Here is a 16,091-nt window from a genome sequence, read left to right as displayed (position 1 = left end):
ATGACCTGTAGAACATCATGGGACACACATAGGAAATACTTGCTATACATGTAGGTTATAATTAGGTTTACAAAATCATGATTAGGTCGGTCTAGGAAATAATTAGGGGGAAAAGTTGCTAGATGCTTTGGGCCACGTCCCTTGAGGCTCCGAACGTCCTGTCTACTCAAACAAAGTGAGTACAGTATGACGCAGGAGGAAACCAGTGCAACAGCAAAAATAACAGGACATAAGGGAATAACCGTGTGATAATCACCCCCAACTAATGATCCAGTTCCAGGACCGAGGTAGAGCATGGGTAGTGGTAGTGGTGCATCACTGGCCACGTACAGGGCAATGAGACCATGCTTGCCAAGTCATTTGGCAAGCTGCCAGTGAAAACGGCTGCTCTGGCTGACCTTACGTCTGGCCCTCTGGCCATTGTTTGTGTGCACAGTTGTGTTTACATTATCCCCCCCCCGAGAGATGCATCAAACTAAGTGTCTCTCTCCATGTCAGTGACCAGCAGGGGACAATGGACTGTGATTCCCAGTTTGTAAAGTTTGGTCATGTTAACAATGTTCCATAGACCCTGAGCAAACACGCACAGGTTTCTAAATATCCTGAGGAAATCAGACTGAATTTAGATTACGGAATGAGCGACAGGTGGGCCACAAACGTCACAGAAAGATGGAGAGACAGAAGAGGGGGAGGGTGAGATGAAGAGAGACTGACAGAGACACAGGAGTGTCCCTGTGTCCCTGTGTTACAGCTCTAACTAATATATTGCAGTTGTTTTACCTTCAGGTATTTGACCAGTTCCCCTCCTGATATTTGATCTGAGGAGCCTGTGCTCTGACAGTGGTGGAAGAAATTGTCCAAATGTTGATCCTATAGAGACGAGAGAGAAATCCCAATGAGAGAGAGAGAGATAGAGGCAAATTCATAAAGTCATCGGTTGCAGCGAGCATTTATATAATTCTAGCAAATCCAAATGATTATTTGCATCAAGGCCCTGTGACATTTCCAAAATACACTTTTTTAATGCAAGGAAGTTTGACTGTCTTAGTATTAGTAATATTGCAGCTGTGTGTGTGAAACTAACCTGAGTGTAGACAGTGGACACAAGGTGAGTGGAGACCTTGAACAAAGGCTTGCCTCCATCCACCCATTTCATTTCAGGAACGGAATGCTGTGATAAAATAAATGAGAAAGATTCTAGCAAAACATGTCAGATATTCCTGTCTGTCACATTTTCTTTTTTTTTTGTTTCTGTTCACTTTGAACTTAGTAACATATCACCACTGTCGGGCAGAAACCTGGTACAGGTTGTTGTATACCGCATCTACAAATTTAAACTTATATACTGTTTTTTTGTAAATTAATGCACTACTTCATCATACTACAATGTCACAAAAAAGTAGAAGTATTAACAAGTTCTTGTGACTAAATAATAACTTCATTGGATCCATTGGAAGATGGGTGTTTTGTGACCAATGGTGTTGACATTTTCTTTCATAAACGCTGACCGGGAACAATCTGCTCCAGGTTTAAAAGGAACGTTAAATATTACCTTGCTGACGCCCTCCTGACAGCTGAGATAGCCAGCGGGCAGGTTGGCAGCCACTGAGATGTGACTTTCATTCATAATCACCCGGCCATCTTTCAGCAAGGGGAGCCAAGCGTAACCCACTGGGGACAAGGACAAGGACAGGGGGGGGGGGGGAGAGATTGACAGCCAATAGTCTCGACGCCCCAGAGCATTCGCCACCAGAGTGTGTGTGTGCGTGCAATCCGTGCATGTGTGTGCATGCATGTGTTTACCTTGCGTCTCAACCGTGTCTTTCTTCTTGGTGCTGGCCTTGCTGTTGTTGTCACAGCTGACATGGAAGAAGGTGAAGAGCAGGTGGTGTTTCTCATGGAGCTGTGTTGGCAGCTCGATCTTAAACTGAGGGCCAAGATTATAACCACACAGTCCTGGGGTTAGCGATGAACACGTGCGACCCACCGTCTGCCCCATCTCTGCAACACTCTACAATAACTAGAGATGTTCCCATACTGTTTTTGTTTCCCATTCAATACCGATTCCAATAAGTGAACTTGCGTATCGGTCAGTGCGTACCGATTCGATACCTGTGTGTTACATACTTGATACAAAAGAAGGGGTAGGATCCAAAGTTTTTTACTAAACTTTCTTTGTTAAATAATTTCCTTTATTTGTCTTTCATCATTTATATTTTAATGTTTGAAATAAATAAATAAAATGAAAATGAAAAACATAAAAATGGCATATTTTGCTCTATCAGGAGGCATTTAAGATACTGGTATCTGAACAACAATGAAAATAATAACATGAGCATGCATCTCACCTCATCATAGAACTCTGGGTTGTGCTGGTGATGTAACACTGCAGCGACAGCACTTTTAGTCAACAGGGGCCCACCTGGTCGCCCGTAGATGCACTGCCAAATTATTATAACAGTTAGTTAGTTGCCTGCCATGCCAAGAAGTAGAGCAACCTCTGCCAGGTGATGTGACTATGAGTTTACCTTGAGTGAGACCGCCTCCTCCTCATCCGAGTCCTTGAACTCCATGCAGACAGCTACGTTTCGAGCCTGAGGACAAAAACATTCACTGTACGGTACAACAAAGCTGACCCACTTGCACAGACTACAAATGTGGGACAAATAGGCTGCAGAGTTAAAGAAAAGCGTGTCTGTTTAAAAATATAAATAAAAAAAGCTTAGAATATTTATAGTGTGCATGCACACATTCATACTGTTTGTAGAGAAGAATCTGAGTTTCCTTTTGTGTGTAGCGAAAACAACATCATACAACGGAAGCTTCTCATACCTTTGCAAAAGACTTTTGGCTGTCATATTTCAGGTTCTTTGGGTAGATATAGAGGTGATTGTTGTAGATGGTGAAGGGCTGTGAGCACTTGGCGATGCACGGCACAAACTCCTCCACTTCAAAGAGGATGCTGGTCTTTTCACTAGTCTCAAACTGCTTCACAGGAATGTAGGATGAGGTCACGCAATCTACACACGCACGCACACGCACACGCACACACACACACACACACACACACACACACACACACACACACACACACACACACACACACACACACACACACACACACACACACACACACACACACACGAGGGAGACCAAATAAACAGTTGGCAGACAACGTGACCCATCTGACCCGAGCACCCGCGGCCTTCATCTTTCATGTTGGCTGGATGTATTGAATTTGGAGGACTTACTTGTCAAATCGGGGGCTACATTGTCAATTGTAACATCTAGGTTTCCTAGGATTACAGGCAACTTGGCCATCTTCTCTGGTCTGGAGACGAGAAGAAAAATAAGCATAGGTTAAAACCGTTGTTATTGTCTACCTAGGAAGCAAATGGAAAACAGGCATGCTGCCTGGAACTGAGCAGAACTAAAGAGGATAACACAATATTTGCTGAGGTGATAAAAGATTTTACTAAAAGGATTTCAAAATGTCTAACAAAGTGTCTTTGTTAAAACATCCTTTATAACGTCTTTTTTACAAAACCACTTTTCAAACCGTCATTAGCTAGGTGATCATTACATCTGCCACTCATAGGGATGGTACTAACTTCCTGAAGTCAGCCAGCAGTTTGAACATGTCATCATTGGACAGTTTGTTGCTGTCCTGTCTGTAAAGGGCCGAAAAGCGGGCACTTTTGTCCAGTGTCCCTGAAGCGTCTTTGAACAGCGGCCTGAAGGAAGGAAAGTATGGATGAGTCAGAAAGAGGCAGGGCGGTGAGAATGTCAATGATACCGCTCACATCTAACTTCTAACATTTTACATCCCCTTCAGGCATGGATGGAAGGGTTTGTACATTCTCCTCAATTATATTATTGTGAAGCACTTGAAAATGTGCTATATAAATAAGTTATTATTCTTTACAGACTTTGTACAGCACCTCTTGTAAGGCTGATAGGCTTGTAAGGCTAATATTTTTCTGGTGTGAATTTGAATTTGTAAGTGCATTTCTGTCTGCATGCAAGTGTACATGCATGTATATGTGTACTGTAGATTCAAACAATGCCACCATGGCAAAACACTTAACTCTTAAAAACATTTACATTTTTAGAAGTCCAAGCACTTCTATATTTCACAATATGTGTTACATACATACCTGGCTGCCCATGCAAAAGGCATTTTATACTGGCCTAACCGGTTACAGGCCAGCTTGGCATTCTTTAGGACCTTCTGTGCCACCTGGTGGAAGAGAGGAATAGCATTGGAGAAAACATTATTCTACTGCATGAATTCAGAATGGTGCCAATGTTAACACATAGCCAGACTAGTCTTATAATTATTCACTCCTGGCGCGCGCACTCTCATTGACATGCTTGCACACTCAGCACGCACACGCACGCACACACTCTGTTCTTCTGAATCCCATTACGGCCCACTGTAGCCCCCCCCTGATGGTGCATAACCAGATTTGTATAGCCAAAGCCAATGTTTGTGTTGAGTGTTTTTGCAACTGGCCTGCACTTATAACAAGGATGATTTGATCATCTATCATGTGGAATAATCAGATGGAATCTGCTGAGCATGGAGATATGTTATGCTTTAGCTATTGAAAAATAGCAGATCTACAAGCTCATAGCGCGCCACCGAGTGGCGCGCTATGAGCTTGTAGGTCTGCTATTTTTGAAGAATCGTGAAAAGTGACATGAAAGTGTTTGAGAACGACTGACATAGCTTTTTCAAGAAAACAGTCAGGATTTAGAAGGCATTTGTAGAATTGTTCTCAGGTCGAAATGGGTTAAGGAAGATGCTGGGATGTGCTGTGGGCATGGGCAAGACAGTACCTTGGTGGAGTCGGAATTCTTCATGTATGGTTCGGCACAAGAGGTGATTCCCCCCTGGAGGACCTTCTCAATGCGTGCCACCAGGAAGATGTCTGGGTGTGGGCATGTTACCGAGAACACTCCCTGAGGCCAAAACAAGTTCCAACACAAAATGCTGAAGTTGAGTAGGATTCTGCATTTCTTAACCATGTATAAAATAACATGGTCTCTCTGGCTAATAAGAATGAGAGGGAAAAGAATAACAAGACGTGTACCTGTCTTGGATACTGCATGGTCGCCTCTGGCACGCTGTGGACCAATCGTTGCCCCCCGTGGATCGTGTCCCCTCCCCCGTTCATATACTGGCTGTTGTGATTGGCCACCATGCCTCGGACGGACGGGTTGTTAAGGTCCACGTGGAAGTCTGAGGAGATCTTTCTGCTGTTCTGGATGTCGAATAGTGACAGACTGACATAGAATGGTTCCACCTGACATGGACGCAGAACAGAAAACTGACATTTGTATTGCATGAACACCTGGTCGGAGGAAGAGGCTTTGGTTGCATATTACACCATACCAGTTGTATAGTATTATTTTAATTATATATTTTCAATTAAAACGACATCATCTTTCTCAGAAACTGTTTGTATTTGTGTGTTCTGTGTTATGTCAGTGACTCTGTGGGAACAGAAGCGGTTTGTATTTGTGTGTGGTGTTGTATCAGTGCCTCCGACAACACAAGTCTTTATTAGATAGCTTATACTGCCAGGAGGGACAGCAGGACACCAGACTCCATGAGACCCAGCTCCTTCCCCATTACTGAGCCTCTGGCCTGGTAACCGTGTCAACCCCAGTTGGACACACCATCGCATCCTGTTACTAGCTTCCTTATTCACAGTGGATCTGGCTCCTAATATTTAGACTATTCATTGTGTCCAGAAAAAACATAAAAAGCTGTCTTACATTTGTTGTGGGTCCTTCCTCGTTTTCCGCCACGCAGCTTTGCAAATTGAACGAAAGGTCATTGCAGTTCACCAGAATGCGCTTGCCGAACTTCTCCTCAAACTGCTTTATGTCTGGCTCAATCCCTGAGAAATCCAATTTCTGCAGGACACATGAGGAAAGGTACATCCAGATACCAGGCATTATAGTAGGTGCTGTTAGGTTTGTGGTAAAATGGTGTTGCACTGTGGAAATAGCCAATCTAAAATACATTGTGATTCTGTGAAGTTGTAGAAAGTTATTTTTTACTGTACAACACCAGCATACGACAGAGTTTTAATTAAGCATGTACAGTAAACCTAATTTTCATCTATAAAGACATGGTCAAAAGAGGGATGCCAAGGTTAATGTGTTTTGTAGAATTACAGTAAGGGATTTAAATTGAGTTACTGTGTGCTTTATGCTCACTCACCTGTGTGTCAGGATCCAACGTGAAAAGCTTCAATCTGGTTTCATTCCTTATCTTAGATTCAATATCACGTGCACTCTGAGAATAGAAGAGGCATTTTTTTATTCATCTCACACCACACACATGCTTAGTCATCAGAACCACAGAGCATACCGTTTTGAACGTTTCAACTGGTTTAGCCATTTGGACAATTCTCTTAATTTGTGTCACATCTGGAAATAAGGCTTCGAATTTTACGAGCTGATCATGGAGATGGAGAGGACAGTCTCAGTGAGTGAGATCAGGGGGCTACCATCACATACAGTGCAGCACAGTACTGCCTAACGCAGGATGTCAGGGTGGTATTCCAGCTAACTGTCACCATCAGTTTCCATGCACATGTGGCTTAACTATAGCCTGCTACTTGGGGCCATATTATGGACATGTGCTGTTTGGACTCTCAAAGTCCACTTTGGACTGAACTCTAGGCTGTTACAGGGACTGCACTGAATAGAGAAGTCAGTGTTTGGTCTAACTCTTTGAGTGGTCTTGAATTATCACATCTGAAGAGTTTAATGTTCTTTGGCATTTGATACACTTCTGGGAATATTCAAAACGAACCAGATGAAGTTCTGTGCACCAAAACGTTGTTACCAACTGCAAGTGAAGAAGACAGTGTGTGGGAGTCCTTTGTCTTACAATAGTCAGCCCATGCATTCTCCACCATTCAGAATACTGTAGGTGTGCATGCAAAGGTTCTGTTCTTTTAGGAATATAACAAATGGTGGAGAATTGAGGAATGTAATCAAACAAGTCTTCTTGAGTCTAAAATGAACCACGTGTTTATGACAGAGGTTATACAGAGAGGGCTTCTTTGTAGTTACCCCGGTGAGGATTCGGCATACTGAGTTCATGCTGCTAATTCCAAGTGATGATGTTTTTACCTATTGGCCCTAGCAAAATCCCAAGGTATTGGCTTCCAGTTAGTGGTAAAAGGACCTACCTGAAAGCTGTCCATACTGCCAGAGGAACTATCTGACTTTCCCAGCTCATCATCTAAGACAGGAGGAGAAATAAAGGAAATTACTGGATCGAAGCTAAAGGAATTTTGAAACATTATTGTCTTTACCACAAAGTCCTCTTAATCCCACGCTAACACTTAATGTTCAGTAAACAGTAATTCAGCTGCACTGGGATCATGTTGATCTGTGTTAGAGCTTCAAGATCCCAGGCCAGGGTTGTCTTTTCTCTCCCCTTGCATAGAGTGATTAATAAAGACTAAGACGTTAGGAAGATTAGTGGAGCCTCTTTGCGCAGACACACACAGGCTCTTTCCTCCTGGCAGTAGGCCTCCTATGAGACAGGAGGTGAGCATTAAAATGTCTGGGTGGTCCAACAGTGCATCGCCACAGACTAGACAGAGCCGTCGGAGAACTAGGAGGCAACTGAGGCACTACACAGCAAAGTTGAAATGAAAGCTGGATCCCAACAGACTATACCACAGATAACTACAGACTGGCAGTGAGATGAAGGCGAGAGATGAGTCGGTTGGAAGGTGTGAAAATAAGTTACTGAATGCACCTGAGGGCCGACACAGACAGACGGCTACTCTGGTGCTAAAAATAGCCTATGGCTTGATGTCGTTTTTCAACAGCAAACACATCATACAGTAACATGAGGCATGCTTAAATCATTTGAGAAATTATAAAGAGAACTACTGCACTGTAGGGTGCTTAGGGCATAGGCACAAGGATATCTGTTTTTATACTATTTTGGTGTATGTCCCTTATGTGTCCTTGTTGATGTAATCACATTGTTTGTCATGTATGTTCACATGTTCCATTTATTGTGGTGTGTGTTGTGCTTGTGGACACCCTCGAAAACGATATATCTTTTGTATTTAACATGAATTAAAACAATAAACACTGCATGCCTGTAGCAAGCGGCAGCGCAATGCACACAAAGGTTGGTGCACTGATTCAGAGTAAATTAACTACAGGATCATAAAAGGCATACTCGCAATCATTACTGAAATTATTTGTATATAGTTTTGTTGTTAATCTTGTTCAACTATTAACTTCAATTCATCAGCCATTTTCTTTGTTTTTGGATTCTCCATTCACTGTAAAAAAAAAAAAAGAAAAATAAACTGACATGCCTGACATTCATAATTACCAGGTGCGTTATTATATCTGCAGAATTGTGCTATGAAATGTAAATAGACCTATGTGTCTATCTATCTAGGATCTGTCTAGGTGACTGTAACTCTGAGAGTGTAGCCTATACTACAAATGGACCCTTTTATAACAGACTCTTAGATTGTACAAATGCCGTACAGGCTTGTATTTCAGTAAATGAAAAAGCAATTTTGGGAGTGAAATACTAAATGGTAATATATCACTTTGGAATGTAGATCTTCAAATGTATAATATATTTTATCTGGACTACCTAAGCAAAACGTTAAATATTGATTCCTTACTTCCAGTGGCAGGAGCCATGCAGCGTGAGTGTTAAGCCAAAGACAATCGTCTGGTCTGACATTTTAGTCTGCAGAACAAGACTTGTTTACACACTCTTGTTCCCCTGAGGAAAACTGAACTCTGGATATTTTCTTTGCCTTAACATTATGAAAAGCAAGTTTTTTGTGTTAAAAGGGGGTTCGATTTTAAGGTGGATAACATTTTTGCAAGGTTAAGAAAAATATGATTCCAGCTCATATCTGTTCTTTGAATATTTATCCTAACAACCTCCCCCTCCCCCCCCACAGAAGGGAACCATGCTTCACTGCGCACGCACACGGGCGGGCACACACACATCATCACACACACACACACACACACACACACACACACACACACACACACACACACACACACACACACACACACACACACACACACACACACACACACACACACACACACACACACACACACACACACACACACACACACACACACACACACACACACACACACACACACACACACACACACCATCATGAACATCTCCGTTCCTCTTCTCCTGCATGGCGATCTCAAAGCTGCTGTGAAGGATCTTGTTGAGGGTGCTGATCCAGTCCTCCATCTCTCCCTCACCCTCAGCAGCCAGCAGATAGCTGCTCTTGTCCTGCATCTTCAGCTCGAAAGCAAACCTCCGAACTTTGTTGTTCTGAAAAAAAGAAAGAAAAAAAGCACACACAAGAGAAGAGAAGTTATCAGCATAATTTATAGCAGCTATGTTGACAGGGTACTGCTGCTACTAATCTTAAAAGACGTGCAAAAAGTGTGCCTTCATGTTAGAACGATGAGGCCAAACAAGACCTAGGTATAAATTTGAATAAGGACATTTTCCAGCTCTACAAATAGGCCTTCAGCAGAGACTTTCTGTAGATTAGCTAGCGAGTTAGTTGATTCAACAGCACACGGCTGCAGCCACGGAGATGGACTATGACCTCCTAGGAAGTGTGAGGTCACCGTCACATTTGGGCTTCTCCTCGAGCATCTGTTTCTACTACGGTCTACAACCCACTACTACTATACACATGTGGCCGTACATCCACGTACATATGCACACACATGCCAAGCCTCCGCTGCTTGATGTTGATGTTCATAGATTCCAATAAAACATCCATGTCTTTGATTAAAAGGGACAATGGCACTCCGTACAATTAACAAATGAATAGAGAGCATGGTATAAAACAGCGGCAGTCGCTGTAATATTATGGTCAGAGGATTGTTAGGCCACAGTTGTCTTTATAATTTGGCTGAGCTGCTGAAACTGCGGAGTGGGAGTGGATGGGAGGGAGAGTCATTATCTAAAGGCGAGCTGAACAAACATGGATAAACTGGAGAAGTATTTGGGACAGAAACCAGAGTGGAGTAATCGTCAAGGGATGTTAAACGCATGACAGTAATAAAGACTGCATGAGATCCTGAGCATTTCTGTCAATTGTACGAGCAGTTGAACTTGCTATCAGGACAGTCTCCCATTTACTCCCACTACAGGGACTCCAGCTGCGCAAACGAGTTAAATATAGAAGTACGTTTAGCGGCACACATATTGTACCCACCCCTCAACACAGACACAGCAGTGTGAGAGGAACGGCGAGGTTGGGGTTAGAAGCGAGATGTTTCCTCTGTTTCTGTAATCATGGAAAGCATGATCACAGGATCAAGGGGAGTGAGCAGAGTTTAAAGAGAAAGGCTCAAGTAGAGGGAGGGACAGAAAACAAACGGCTGTCCTGGGACACAACAAGACACCGAATAGGATGTCTGAAGGAGATAAAAGTTGGCAGGTGGAATGCCTCAGTGCATGTACTTGACTGTGTGTTGGCTTTTCACAAGCATGTGAAATGTGCAAAAGCAACTTGAAGCCGGGCATGGCGTCACACCACACACACGCCAATATAACTTAATCAGCTGCAGATGCACACTTGCTGTGGCTGAGACGTTTAAGGCACAAATCTTTACCACTAAATGTTGGCGAAACAATACAAAAAACACAGTGGTATACCACAGGACAGCACAATATCAACTGAGCGCAGGGGCCGACTGGCCCAACATCATAGTGAAGACAAATAGAGTATAAGATCTGTGTTATAATTAAGGGATCACTCAAACAAAACCACCACAGACAGCCAGACAAAACCAACCATGTATTTCCTGCCAGAGAAGGGTGCCAGTAGGCAGTTAGAGAATCATCATTAGCCACACAACATCTCCCTTCTTCATCACTATGGCCATGCAGGAATACAGGAACATTCTCCCGCTTTATTTCTGTGCCATATTGCACTGTATTGGCTTTTTAAATTGTATTTGTGGACCCCAGGATGACTAGCAACACCTAAAGCAAATAGGGAATAAAAGATCCAGGCTTTTTTATTTAAAGAAGTCTGAATAGACTTGTATATATAAGAGAGAGAGAGAAGCTTGTTTATCTGCCTGGACAAGAAGATCTAACAATTATCTCACCCACTCCTCCACTAAGAATGCTTCAGGGGAGGCGTGTGGTTTGTGGGGGTTTGACAAAATCAGGGAACGGAAAAGAAAACATGCACGACTCAGATCTCCAAATCCTAAAGCCAGTGGTGGAAACTTTTTTACTTTAGTACTGTATTTAAGTACAACTTTGAGGTATCTAGTTATTTGAAAACTTTACTTACTAGTTACTTTGTAGATTTTGATTTTGATTAGAAACCAGCCCTATATGAGTACTATTACTTTTAGTACATTTTGATGCTGATACTTTTGTACATAAGTATAAAAGTACTCTCAAGTGCAATACTCAAGTATACATTTTGAATACAGGACTTGTACTCTACTTTACGTAACATAACGAGTATTTCTCGAGTATTTCTATATTGCGTATTGATACTTTTACAAACATTTGAGTACCGTACTTTTTCCACCACTGGCCATACCAAGGCCACACGTTTTCAAACCCTTCCCCTCCTGAGCTTCCAGGGCCCTCCTTCCTCCCTGGGTTCAACAACACTCCCCTCCCACAGGGTGAGAGACACACAGGCAGACCTGGCCAATTCCAACCTCCATTCTCCTAATATTTTCCATCATAAACGTCGAGCTGAATGCTTAGTCATTAAGAGGAGAGGAGACCTCTCCCTTTTCTTCTGGATGATAGACAGATAATGATGTTTGCGGTCTGTCTCGGGGCATGCACATCTGCTAGCATGTGGTATCCATTGTGAAGCTGCAGTAGAGTGCGTGTCGGTGTGACATCAGCATTCGTCAGCATTTATGGATGACCTTGGCGGGGGAGGGAAAGAGCTCCGGTTTCAGCCCCATGGGTGGGAGAGGGAAAAGGCAGAAGCATTGCATTGTGTTGACATTTTTTTTTGTTATCACATGACATTTTACACGACATGGAGGCGACAAAATAGTGCTTCGGAGAGGAAATTGCTACATCCGCAGACTCAGCCTATTCTTGGATAATGTTAACAATCATTGGCGTTTTGGCAGAGGCCACTGTGGTTGTTTCGGAGCGTGTTACCTGAACTACGCCCATGCAGGAATCCAGGAAGATTGTTCCTTTGGGTTCTTTGGAAATCTTCTCATCCTTGTAGAAATTTAGATTGTACGAGCCATCTCCCAGCTGAGTTAGGTGGAAGTACCTCCGCTTAAAAGACTGAGAAGGAAAAAAGAAAACACATTTGAAAAACAGGAAAAGAAAAAGGAACAAACCAAGAAGTCTAGTTCCTAATATTTCCTTAACTAAAATCATTAGAACCTCTCACCCTCATGGTGACACTGATGGCACTGTTCATGTTGCCCTTGTACAGCCAGCCATGTTTGTTGATCCCTCCTTTCTGGGAACCTAAGGAGGCCGTGTCCTAAGAGATTCAGACACACAAAGATCAGACACGTTCAAAGCATTCTCACACAGTTCATCACCACATCAAAACACTTTTATACAAACACATCCTACCAAGACGTCTGCCTGGCCAGAATGTCACCTAATGGTGCACATCACGACTACCTCCATCCTGTGGCCGAGATCTCTTAAAGCTCCGGCCAACTCCAAACGAGCAACCAAGAGAACGTTTACACAGTGGATCAGAGATTTTATGAGGCCGGAGAAGATTAAGTACACCCCGCGGGATTAGGGTGATAAAATTCTGTTGATACTTGGGGGCACCTAGTAGATTACATTTCTGTGGTTTCTGTCTCCATTCATTAATGTACATGTAATCCCTGTTGTTTATTTAAATGTTTTTTTTTTTTTGGTTGTCCAGAGGTGGTGGTGGGTGGGGGCTTTAAACAAACTAGAAGAGAACGGTAACCAAACTACAGTATGACAAGACATTTATCAGGATATATAGTGAGACCAGCACATTGGTAAATGGTAAATGGTGCATTTATATAGCGCCTTTATCCAAGGCGCTTTACAGAGATTGTGCATTACATTCACCCATTCACACACCCATTCATACACCGATGGCAGCGGAAACCATGCAAGGCACCAACTAGCACATCGGGAGCAATTAGGGGTTCAGTGTCTTGCTCAAAGGACACTTCGACAGTAACTCTGGGGGAGCCCGGGTTCGAACTGGCAACCTTACGGTTACCATCCAGGCACTCTACCCCTGAGCCACCGCCGCCTGAGCCACCGCCGCCCCCACATTCACGGGCTATGACGACCAGCACATTCACAGGCTGATATGACATTATGCCCTGAACACCCGTGTGAAGTGAGGGCCGCTCTTATCATCTTACAACATCGAGAAGTGATGTAATGATGATGAAAAACAAACAGTGTCAAAACAAACATTAAATTATCTTTATTGTTAATGGGATTTAATGTTTGTGTTAGTGACTAAACAAACATTAATTTCTCTTCATTGTCAATGGCATTATTGTAAATGGTAAATGGTGCATTTATATAGCGCCTTTATCCAAGGAACTTTACAGATTGTGCATTACATTCACCCATTCACACACACATTCAAACACCGAAACCATGCAAGGCACCAACCAGCGCATCAGGAGCAATTAGGGGTTCAGAGTCTTGCTCAAGGACACTTCGACACTAACTCTCTGGGGGAGCCCGGGTTCGAACTGGCAACCTTGCGGTTACCATCCAGCCACTCTACCCCTGAGCCACCACCCGGCCCTAAAAACAAACATTAAACCTGTATATAGGAGGGGCTAGCGCACCTCAACAATTAGGAGAGGGAAAAGGTGATGGGGCATCAGCTGCCTTGCTTTAGATCAACTCCACTGTAAAGAGAACACCCCAGCAAGCAGGGTCAAGACCTGGACGAATTGGTGACGTCTCGATTGGGGCCAGATCAAGTCACACCAAGACTAGTGAGATCAACTGGTGAAGACGTCGTGGAAATGATGTAAAGATCATCCCCATAATGGGCTGTGATCTGGCCTAGTCCTGAACGTCATGAACATCACCGGAGGACGTCATCATGACGTCATTGGGCTTGCTGGGACATGTCATGAGCAGCTCTACACTGCCAGCTGCTGACAGACTACAGTGAAAAACTGTGTCCCAGACACATTTACAATCCAACAGTAATGAATAGCTTTTTAAGATGCCCATTGTCCAGAAGATTTATTTTCCCTCGGTTACAGTGAGTGAAAAGATTTTCAGAAAGTGTTGGCAGGTTTTGGGAATATTTTCAGCATGTCTTGGGAGCGATTTGCGGAGCGTCTGGAAAGGTTCAGGGTCTGCTTCCACTCATCATTGTCTAGACGGCACGGACCTCTCCCCCATAGGGTCAAACAAAATCATGGGGTTCAGGTTCACGCTCGCTGAAATCCCTCTCACTCCACAATGTTTAAAATAAGTCATTTATACTTTGTTGTACAGTATGATGCTGCTGAAAATAACTGATTTCCAACCAAAAATCAAGACATATTTTGTTGTTGAAAATAGTTTTTGGTATAGATTTCGGTATAAAGTATTCTTTACTAATAACACAATGCAAAGCTAACATGGTTATTAATAATTCTGGGGATTTTAGGGGCAATAGTTTTAATCCCTTCACTTTCATCAGCACAGTGCAAGGTCATGGCGAGCTTCCCGTTTAAAATAATGATCTATGAGAATGATGGGGGTAAGGGCCGGGGAGCGGTGAGGGCACATTTGTCATATGTGAGGTTGACTGTGAAGCTGAGCAGGACAGACCTTGACCCTCATCGACTCCAAGGAGAGCGTTTATTATTATTTAACACACATAGGAAACAGATACAATATTCTTTGCACAAATGCCAATGTCTCAAATTTGGTTTTGAACCTATGGGTCCTGCATTGAAGTCTTGGTATACACAGCAAACTCCTGTACCTATTTGTAACTGTGAGAGTTTACAAATGTAACCTCAATGGACACATAATGGACAATTTGGTTACATTTGTACATTCTCCTGGTGGGGGCTCCTCACTGGTGGCGAGTCAGTAGGATACAACGATTTAACTGTGTACATAATATAGGTGAGACGCCCGGGATTCGAACTCGGGCCTCCCGCATAAAAGTCCAATATCTTAACCACTACACCGAAGGGATATCCCTATTCCCTATGGACCGGGGGAGATATTAGACCTTTGAGGCCATCAGGCTCTGAGCCACTGCTACACTGGCATATACACTGTATGTACAGTATATCGTTTTGCAAAGTGTTACATCACCTACAGGGGGCATAGTTTGAAACAGTATGAGAAGAAGTCCAGTTGACTGTCATCGTTATGTCTTGTTGGACAGAATGGCCCTGATGGCCTGTTAGATAATATCAGAATCATCAAAAGCCATTCAGACATCCGTTGGCCTGTCAGCCCTTCAAAGTTAACTTTCTATCTGGTGACCTCTGAGCTCTCAGGGGTGTGCTTGAAGCTTCCATCAGCCAATCCAAGACCAACAAAGGAAAATTTACACTGTTTTTCTCTCTCTCTCTCTCTTTCACACACACACACACACACACACACACACACGCACGCACGCCAACAGAATTACATAGATTAGGTGAAGATTAATGGAGTTTAATGTTTCACTAGAGCCTTGAAGACTTCAGCCTGAGAAGAAAGGAGAGGAATCCAAAGCAAAGCTGTTGAAACGATTAGCCAGTAAAGTCATTTAATAGTCATAATTGCACACAATCCTTTACATTAAAATGAGCTATTAAGGCGCTGCAAGGCTTTCATCTTTATAACAACTATGATGGAAACAGGAAAGGCAACTTAGTTCCTTTGGCCAGAAATAAATAATGACCACAATAAGACTATATTAAGGGGCATATAACCATTAATAGAGTTTATTTCTCTTGGAAAGATATTCCAAGAAGATAAAAAGTAATTTTAAAGAATAGTATACCGGTAACTCAGTAGCTTGCAGAGCATTGAATCATGTCTCTTTATA

General features: G+C 43.0%; 1 protein-coding gene across 6 annotated transcripts in view; it reads right to left on the bottom strand.

Moving 5' to 3' along the window:
* LOC310867369 (dedicator of cytokinesis protein 9) overlaps window positions 1-16,091 on the bottom strand; it is a 98,585-nt gene that overhangs the window by 25,049 nt on the left and 57,445 nt on the right. For 3 of the 6 annotated variants that reach the window (XM_083777378.1, XM_083777380.1, XM_083777379.1), the window contains exons 6-23: window positions 12,465-12,560; window positions 12,221-12,355; window positions 9,208-9,382; window positions 7,215-7,267; window positions 6,236-6,310; window positions 5,785-5,925; window positions 5,097-5,309; window positions 4,843-4,965; window positions 4,158-4,240; window positions 3,612-3,734; window positions 3,252-3,331; window positions 2,833-3,020; window positions 2,529-2,594; window positions 2,349-2,441; window positions 1,804-1,927; window positions 1,553-1,671; window positions 1,085-1,171; window positions 781-870 (exon numbers count right to left, since the gene is read on the bottom strand). In XM_083777378.1, the coding sequence (XP_083633504.1) occupies window positions 781-870; window positions 1,085-1,171; window positions 1,553-1,671; window positions 1,804-1,927; window positions 2,349-2,441; window positions 2,529-2,594; window positions 2,833-3,020; window positions 3,252-3,331; window positions 3,612-3,734; window positions 4,158-4,240; window positions 4,843-4,965; window positions 5,097-5,309; window positions 5,785-5,925; window positions 6,236-6,310; window positions 7,215-7,267; window positions 9,208-9,382; window positions 12,221-12,355; window positions 12,465-12,560 (2,064 nt within the window). Of the gene's footprint in view, window positions 1-780; window positions 871-1,084; window positions 1,172-1,552; window positions 1,928-2,348; window positions 2,442-2,528; window positions 2,595-2,832; window positions 3,021-3,251; window positions 3,332-3,611; window positions 3,735-4,157; window positions 4,241-4,842; window positions 4,966-5,096; window positions 5,310-5,784; window positions 5,926-6,235; window positions 6,311-7,214; window positions 7,268-9,207; window positions 9,383-12,220; window positions 12,356-12,464; window positions 12,561-16,091 lie in introns of all 6 variants that reach the window. The other 3 variants (XM_083777375.1, XM_083777377.1, XM_083777376.1) reach the window with 1 other exon arrangement.

Source organism: Protomyctophum parallelum (assembly GCF_964188405.1).
Source record: "Protomyctophum parallelum genome assembly, chromosome: 11".
Lineage (NCBI taxonomy): Eukaryota > Metazoa > Chordata > Actinopteri > Myctophiformes > Myctophidae > Protomyctophum > Protomyctophum parallelum.
The sequence above is the reverse complement of the archived record's forward strand: the minus strand, read 5'-3'. Positions and strand labels throughout refer to the sequence as shown.